Here is a 9,395-nt window from a genome sequence, read left to right as displayed (position 1 = left end):
AGGAATTTGTAAGAATGTACCTATCTATTCCTGCACTGGTCTCATTCTTGATAGAACAAAAATCTATTCATAGGCTAAAAGCTAATTTGCTGTGTATTTGTTAGAATCTGTCTTAATTCCAGGAAATTCACAGAAAAATACCTACAATGCTAGAAATTTGTCCAGTGAGTAGCTGAACCATGAGGAAATGGAAAACTCCAAGGAAAGTTTGATTTCTGGATAGCAAAATTGACTAACAATGTAAATGTGAAGAACCATTTAGGTAGAGGAACACGGACCCATATTTCTGGTTAGTGTTCAGCATAACTGAGATCAAGACATTTATAGTTAAAGGTAGTAAAACATGCAGATCAAAGGCAGATGAATGATGCTAAGGTACTGATTATTCATAATCTAACTAAATAAAGGAATAGGCCCAACAAGTAGAGTGGCCTATTTCTGTACTTATGTTCTTCAAGGACATCTTGAAGTACATAACCTTAGTTTTTTTTCCACTGCAGAAATTGTAGACAAACACTGCAACCAATGTGTGCAAAGCAAAATATAAGATTAGATTAACAAGTGGTCATGAACTGAGTAAAAGCAATAGAAACTATTGCTAGAGATTGCAGGAAATGTGCAAAAGCTCTCATCAGGCAGATGTCCAATAGATCTGGGAAACAGTAGAAAACAAGATATAGTTCCAACTGGGCACCAGTAAATAGCAACTTTCTGCTGTACTTATGTATTCCAATACTTAATACATTTGACAAATAAATAAATCTAAATCTAAACATAACGGCGGTATCATTGTTTGGAGGACAGTGGTGAGCATGTTGAAGGTTGGTATAGATGACCCCATCATTTCATGTGATTATACTGCAAAGAACAGGCAAACACTTAATAGGACCATTGACTTCCAGGTAATAGGCAAATAAAAACACAATAACCTATATCTAAACAGAGTTATTATTTGAGTGGTTCAATTTTATGTACAAGCTCTGTTTATAGTAAAAGCAATAATCACTTTAAAGTAGCACACAGATTCAGTTTTTGCTAAATAAATGGCGCTTACAATTATTAGCCTTCCACTTTGAAATTCAGAAGCAAAATTCATTCATTCAGCAAAACAAATAAAACAGGTAGTAGAAGCACTATGGAATGATGTTAAATATGAAAAATAATTGACTAAGGACAAAAGGCTTGATTCTTTGGAACAGCATATAATCAGTAACATGTGCAACAGACATTTTTAAAACAAATTTATATTACATCATTTTCTATTTAATAAACAAATGAGTAATATTTAGGAGTCACCCAAGGAACAAAATACACAGTAGGCAGTCTTTCCCCATGGCTACAAGCAACCTTCTGAAAGTATCGAAGTCTGGTCTACTTTTACATCTTCCAGATTTATCCTATGCAGGAAGTGCAACATTTTATGACAGCATCCCTTAAAAAAATTAAACAAAAAAAAAAGGAATTAGGAAAGACAGAACCTGCATTTATATGATATATTTCATAACTTTAGGATGTCTGTGTGCTTAAAAGCCAAATTGTATATATTCTGTATCATAGAGCCCCTACAGTGTGGAAACAGGCCCTTTGGCCCAGCAAGTCCACACCGACCCTCAGAGCATCCCACCCAGACCCAGCCCCCTACAACCCACCTAATCTACACATCTGTGAACACTATGGGCAATTTAGCATGGCCAATCCACCTAGCCTGCACATCTTTGGACTATGGGAGGAAACCGGAGCACAGGGAGGAAACCTATACAGGCATTGGGAGAATGTCTGTGTGAAGTTTGCACAGTCACCCAATGGTGGAATTGAACCAGAGTTCCTGGCGCTGTGAGGCAGCAGTACTAACTACTGAGCCACCGTGCCACCATTGTTGTAATGCAGGAAAAGGTCGCAGTAAAAGGAACATAATATGTGAATAATGAATGCACTGGCACTTTGTTTGAAAATGAACCCAAACTGCACCATAATTAAATATTTGTTGTATTCTTTAAACTCAGAGCTATGCAAGAAGAGAGTTCAATCAAGTTCTAACATTTTGTGTCACATTGGAAAAGTGCACATAACTATATTAATGGTGCTACAATCTTTATTGACTGCTCCATAAAATGCACAATTTGAGCAACGTTGCAGAAGCCTGAAGTGGTCACCCTCCAAATAATTGATTAGAAGGGTTCAGACATGGTTGGCACAGCACATTTGTTTTGAGAAATATGGACATGTGTATTATCACTATCTGCAAAGTTTTTCCTGACCTGACAATACTGCCCATCCGCTTCCAGGATCTTCCAATCCCAGCTGATGCAGAAATGGGCAACAAAGGGATTCCAGGCCAAATCACACTGGTGTAGGAGAGGACAGCTCCCTTTTTGCTTTAATAGCTGCCATTTAAGGTTTTCAACTGTCTTTTAATGTGCAAACAGATGGGTGAGTGGTGATCAAGAGGGGCAAAAGTGAGTTGTGATACTCTAAGTTACCTAGCTGTTAAACCAGGTATTAAACTGTGCAACAAGTTTAAGGGTAGGTATGCAGTAAGTCTAGACTCTGAGAGGGAAAATACCCACTCAGCATTTGCCCTGCCTTATGTTTCAATGAGATCACCTCTCATTCTTCTAAATTCCAGTGCACAGAGTTCTAACCTGTATAGCTTTTGCTTGTGAGACATCCCTCTATATCAGGATTATCGTAGTGAACCTTCTCTGAGCTGCCTCTAATGAAACAATATACTTCCTTAAATAAGGGGACCAAAGCCGCACACAGTATTCTGGATGTGGTCTCACCAGCACTGTGTCCAGTTGCAGTAAGACTTCCTTATTCTTACGCTCCAAGCCCCTTGAAATAAGGGCTAACATTCCAATAGTCTCCCTGATTACCTGCTATACTTGTGTATTAGCTTTGAGCATGAAACTCAAAGATATCTCCAAGTCCCTTTGAGTTGCAGCTTCCTTCAGTTTTTCTCCATTTAAATAACATTCTGTTCTTTTGTTCTCCCCTTCAAAATGAACAACTTCACATTTTCACACATTAAACTCCATTAGCTAACTTTTTTGCCCACTCACTTAACCTATTAATATCTCTAAACTGTTCGTATCCCTGTCACAAGTTGCCTTTCAACCTATTTTTGTGTCATCTGCAAGTCTGGCTATAATACATTCACTTCCTTCCAAGTCATTAGTATATATTGTAAAAAGTTGTAGTCCCAGGACTGTTCCTTGTGAAATCCCACTGATTACAGGTTGCCAACCTGAAAAATAATGTATTATTCCCGCTCACTATTTCCTGCCCATTTGCCAATTCTTATCCATTCCAATATATTACCTCCAACACCATTGGTACTTATGACTTAACCCTTTATGAGGCACCCTGTCAAACATGTTTTGGAAGTCTAAATACAACACATCTATGTAGTTCCAGTCTACCCTCTCTGGTTGAGATTTCCTTGAAAAACTAACAAATTAGTCAGACATGATTTCCCTTTCATGAAGCCATGCTGATTCTGCTTGATTATATTTGGTTTTCCAAGTATGCTATTACTTTCTCAATTGATCCCAATACTGTTCCAACAGCCTACAGCTGCCAGCTTTTTGCCTCCCTCCCTTTTTGTGTCACATTGGCAGTTTTCCAATCCTCTGGTACTTTTCCAGAATCCAATGATCTTTGAAAAATTTCAACGAACTCTCTGTAGCTACCTCTTTTACACAAACTTTGTGTGAGTACTGAACTTCTTACAGCTCCATTAGTTTGTCTAATATTACTTCTTCAGTGAGGATGATGGTACCTAATTCCTGCCCCTGAATTCTTTAGTACTAATGAAATACTTGAAGTATCTTTCACCATAAAGACTGACACAAAATATCTGTTTAACTCCCCTGCCATTTCCTTGCTCCCCAAAACTGACTCCCCAAATTATTTTTTTTTAAACCACTCTATAATCCACAATAGTAATTTAGATAAAGGAACATGTGCTTTTTTAGTTTTCGCAGTTCTGTATAAATTCATTTAGCTGCAATAACAGTGGAGAATCCATTATCAAAATACTTAAGTAGTATAAACGAAAAATAAAATGACCTGAGTTCATAACAGAAATTCTGTACCAACTTATTGTCTGAAAATTTTAGTCAACTACATACCATCTTTCCTCTAAGACAACCGAATTTAAAAATTGAGGCAGATTCTCACCTAATTTTTAATGTGGTGGAGTAGAGTATGCTAACACAACCTGAGTACGCAATGTAAATACTCGGGGGCAAGTATTTGCTAAACTTAGAGGGGGGAAAATCCAAAACAAATCAGGAAGCACAGAAAGCTGCTCTCTTCCAGTGGATGATGACCCTTCTGCCAGGAAGCCCTGTTTCAATGATTTACAGGGAATAATGTTCAGTTTTGTGCGTATAAATTAAGATGTTTTAACACTAACTGAAAAGAGTGCAACAGGATACAAAGTTTGTCCCTGAACCAGCTTCAGCTCATGATAATTTAAATTTTGCACTTAAGCGAGATATTTTCCTTTCTCACACAAGGATATGCCTATCTGCAGTTGGCTGATTTTGCATAAAGATGTTTAGAGTGAGCATACAGAGGAGACTTCCTAATTACAAACTCACATCCCACAGGTGAGACCGTAATGAGGTAACATAATTTATACTCATTTCCCCTCCTTCAGTAATGGAATCTTTGTGCGTGATATTATTGTATCCACTAACTTAATTGTACAAAACCACCTTTAGCCATTTAACAAACAAGGAAACTAGCTTGTATCAGACTTACTGACAGGAAACGATTACCTGGGACAGAGAATTTAGAACTAGGACCCCAGGATAAGGTGTTGTTCATTCAGGATTCAGATGACAAGAAATTTCTTCACTCAGATGGCTGTGAATCTTTGGAATTCTCTACATTGGAGGCTATGGAAGTGCACTTCTTGAGTACATTCAAAATTAAGATCAAATAATGCTTGGATACCAAAGAACCAAAAACTAAGTCATGGAGTATAGGGATTGGGAAATACGGTGGAGTTGAAAAAGATCAACCAAGGTCCTAATAAATGCCTTTGCAGGCTCAAGGGTGTATATCTACTTCTCTTATTTCTTATTTTCTTAAAATTGAAACAATTGAATGCTACAACGATACAAGCACAGTTTGATGAAACAGCTTCCAGTGCATACTTGTATATCTAACTTAAAAATGGGTACTTTTTAAAAAACTCACCTTGCAAAGGGAATGTATGACAGACTATACCTGAAAAAGAAATTGGAGAGAGAAAGTTATAAATCTCAATAAAGTTTGAATAAAATCTATATTAGGTTGTCACAAAGTTGGAAAGGTTGCAGCATCTTGATAATAAAATCTCCATTACAGGAAAAAGTCAAAACGCAAATTAACCAATGGAGGATTAAAATCCACTATGCCTCATTAGGACTTAATGGTTCAGAATAGTTCTGTCAATTTGGTTTGCAAAGGAAATGCACTATTGCAACTGTGGTATGTTTTGTTTAGGAGTAATTTTGTATTAACACATTCAAAAAGTATGCACCTCTATGATAACTGGCTTCATTAACCACAATAAAATAACCATGCAAGAAATTCAACTAGATCCATATCCTATGACTTTGTCTACACTTGCACTCTATGATGTGTTGCAACGTATTACTTAATGCTCTTTTAAAGAATGGTGACTTACTACAAGACAAAGGGGAAAAAATCCTCGTTAAAGAACAATAGATTAGTTGAACAGTTGAATTACTAGGTCATAGTATGAAATTGTTTTAGGTACGTCAACCAGTTAAGTTTAATTAACCTGATCAAATGTGTTATGACGTACCTGCAAGGCAGGAGGCACTTGAACCCGGAGTCCTAACCCAAAGGTAAGAACACTTCCACTGTGCCACATGATCCTCTCAACCAGTTTGTATCATTACAAGAATGTTTTATATTAAGCTGCTAACTGAACAAAGTGACAACTCCAATTCTCACTACAGTGCAAATTAACTTTGGTAATGCCTCAGAGCACACCAGAAATATGCCAAGACTTATTTTCTACTGACATCCTTGAGCCTTTAAAGTTTGCTTTGTAAAAGACCGCTAGCATCGAGACAGTCTGAAATTTACGTTACTATATCATGGTAAATTGCTAATAGACATGGGACAATGGTGCAAGATCATCATGCTAATCAGGCATTTTTAAGACGTTTGACAATGTTCCACCTGAAAAAGATATTAGTAGAGTAAGGATATAAGGATCAGACTCCCTAGAGTGTGCCCATCATGTCTGCACCGACCCTCTAATGAGTATCCCACCAAGACCCAGCACCCTACACTATACCCATAACCCCACATTTACCATGGCTAATCCACTGAGGCTATACATCCCTTGACACTATGGGGCAATTTAGCGTGGCCAATCCACCTAACCTGCACATTTTTGAATTGTGGGAGGAAACTCATGCAGACCGGGGGAGAACAATTCAAAATACGTCAGTGTTAAAGTTAATGCAGGCACAAAGGAATGAGTGGCCTTTGTGACACAGCTAACAGAAAAGAGGGTGGAGAACAATGGCGCTCATTAAATTAATGACATTGGCGTCTAATGGAGAAATAACCATTCCAAGATCAATGTGGAGACCAGTATGCTGTATAATTTACATCAGGTTCTTGGATTCAGAAAGCCAATGGAAATTTGCAGATGGTATCAAGCTAGGAACAGCAGCAGTGAGAGAAGAGGCAGTCCAGAAAATAATGATTGGATAAAGTCAACTAAGTTAACAAAAGTAATGATAAATTAAATTTGGAAACAAAATACAACAAATAATATACAGACATCACAAAAATGCTACGATATTGGAACAGCAAAACAAAAGGACAAAATTGTATTTATATACGCTCTTCTCTAACTTCAAGGTATTTCAATCACGCAACTGATTACTTTTATTCAGTATGGTGTAAACTTGGTTAGCAAACTGCAAATTAGATAAACAAATGTTATTACAAGTGACAGAGAGACATGGAATTAAAAAAACATGACTTTCTGATAAATACTGTCAATATTTTATATATAGGCAGATCAATTAAGTAATTTAGCGCCAATGTTCCAATTCTGTTATATATTTTAACTTCTATTTAGTCAGTAACACTTCCTTTGCATTCAAAATATTAGATAACACTTTACCAGTCCATATTCTTCACCTTAATAGTAAACATTAATTTGTTGCTGTTTCTCAATTTCCTTTCAAGAGAAATAATTGTGAAGTTAATCTATTGGTGTACCAATACTTATGGATGCAGCATACTGCCAACTATATCAGTTTAAATCAAATATAAGTTCACTTTGTCACCAAACCATTGTTATGCAGCAAGGCTCTTGTCACAGGAATTTCAACTGTTAAAAAAGATTAGAATGATTATCTGCTTGCAAAATCTGAAAATGCTCCTGTTGCTGGTGGCCCCACTTTTATGATTGCACAGTTGCAAGTGGTTGCCACAACAATATTTAAAGACTTACAATGATTCATGCTGCATTGTAGTAAAAGGAAAACAAGGCAGGCACTGCTTACTGGGCAGTGAGAAGTCATTAATGGTAAAGACATTCTGTTAACAATGGATGCAGAGAGAAAACACAAGTTTAAAACATGAAGGAGCTATCTAACTGAATCCTTTAGCACCTTTAATATGTCGATTTACTTTATTTTAGCAAACAAAAACCCTGGAGCCCAGCAGTATCCTCCTTATTTGCTGATCAAGGTGGTTAGCTTACCACTTAGACTGTAGAGGATACATTTCTTTGGTAAAATGAAATACTGTATCTTTCTACAAACAAAACCAGGTTTGCACTGATGCCACATGTAGGGAGTGCTATCTGATTTATTGTTCACCAGCTTCCTGGTTCTGACACTGGGCTTACGTAGTGGAATGTGGGAAAACACAGGAGGCAGATGCTTCAGAGACAAAGAAAACTCCGATTTTATTGAATAAACAAGCAAAATTTAATATATTTACAGCAAATGAGAAAGTGAATATCAAAAAACCTGTCTATTTCTCACTGATATCTGTCTTCCAGTTAACTTGACTCCCAGTCAAGCCTTGCAGTCAAGACTTGATACAGTAGGTAAGTAGACACAGTGGTTGGCTGTTACTTTTGCTAACAGGGGAAAGAGAAAGAGAAAGAGAGAGCGGGGGCGGGAGAGAGAGAATACCTGCTGACCCAGAGTCCGATTCGGCTTCCCTTCCCGAGGGGTGCCCTACACCATTAGATAGGGAAAGGTGGGGTTTGGGGCTAAGACTAGACAAGCTGAGTTAGAGGGTCTCAATGACCTTAGGCTCACCCCTGGTGTGAAAACGCGATTTTGACTGGCTCTTGCCATAGCTGGGACTCCGCAAAGGGTTGCAAGTACCAGTAACAGTCAGTCAGTCTAGTGGTGTCCACTGATGCGATTAGACATGTGGGACCAGACCGGTGAGGACCTTGGTTTTATTCCTTTCTTTTCTGGTGGTCCTTGCGAGCGGGTTGTTGTCTTGGTTGGTGGTGAATGTTGCTGGCATTGCCCTAGTTGATATCTTGTCTCTCTAGATGCCTTCGGTTACCTCTGGACGTTGAGTAGAGGTTCATAGTTAGTTGCTAGTGTTCAGTAGTTGCAAGGGCTGCTTTCCTTTGGGAGCGGAGCTTGCTTCTCGCTCAGATTCTCGAACTCTCCTCACAGAGCCCATCTTAGAGCACACACCGTGTTGGAATGGGGGCACGTTGCTCGTATCACGGGGCTGGTGTCTCTTTCTCTTTCCTTCTCTCCACTGCTGGGCTCAGGGTCTCCAGTTATACCCAACTGCAGGCCCCCTCATTTCCCACCAAATCTGTTGAGCTATTGTTCATCCTTTCAGGGCTAAATGAGCTTCCTGATCACTGGAGTAGGTATGAATGGTTTTTTGATTGAGGGGAATGGTTTTGATGGTTTTGGAACGTCCAGTATTTCTTGGATGGGTATTCATTCAGGTTTGAATAGTGTTATGAATGTCTTTACATCCACAGGTGGAATTAGGTTTGCATGTAGCACAATGGTGTGGAAAGTTCAGCATTTCTGTGCCCGAGCACTGGCTGGAAAATTGTATGGCTTTGTACCTCTGTAGGCTCCAGAAGGTCTGAAGTTGTTGAAGCCGTTTGTTTCCTGTGGTCTGGCTTCCATCGTTTAAGCTGGGGCATAAATTCTTCCTTTAACTTCTGCAAACTAACCTCTGTTCCAAATATCTGCCTCCTGGGTTTGCACATTTACCAATCTGTCCCAACCAGCCTTTTCCTGGTTCTGTTGCAGCAAATGGTTTCTGGCATCCCATCTGCTCTGCGAATTTAATCCAATGTAATTTCCACAACTTCTGCCTTCAGCGGGTTTTAAGTCCAGGGTATGTCC

General features: G+C 38.6%; 1 protein-coding gene across 1 annotated transcript in view; it reads right to left on the bottom strand.

Annotated features, from left to right (window-relative positions):
- Positions 1-1,343: 1,343 nt before the first annotated feature.
- Positions 1,344-9,395, bottom strand: part of LOC109917169 — a 45,564-nt gene continuing 37,512 nt past the window's right edge. The window contains exons 7-8 of the mRNA XM_048600854.1: positions 5,212-5,241; positions 1,344-1,432 (exon numbers count right to left, since the gene is read on the bottom strand). Of these exons, the coding sequence (XP_048456811.1) occupies positions 5,236-5,241 (6 nt within the window). The 3' untranslated portion in view covers positions 1,344-1,432; positions 5,212-5,235. The remainder of the gene's footprint in view (positions 1,433-5,211; positions 5,242-9,395) is intronic.

This window comes from Rhincodon typus, chromosome 9, assembly GCF_021869965.1.
Source record: "Rhincodon typus isolate 14 chromosome 9, sRhiTyp1.1, whole genome shotgun sequence".
NCBI classification, from domain to species: domain Eukaryota; kingdom Metazoa; phylum Chordata; class Chondrichthyes; order Orectolobiformes; family Rhincodontidae; genus Rhincodon; species Rhincodon typus.
The sequence above is the reverse complement of the archived record's forward strand: the minus strand, read 5'-3'. Positions and strand labels throughout refer to the sequence as shown.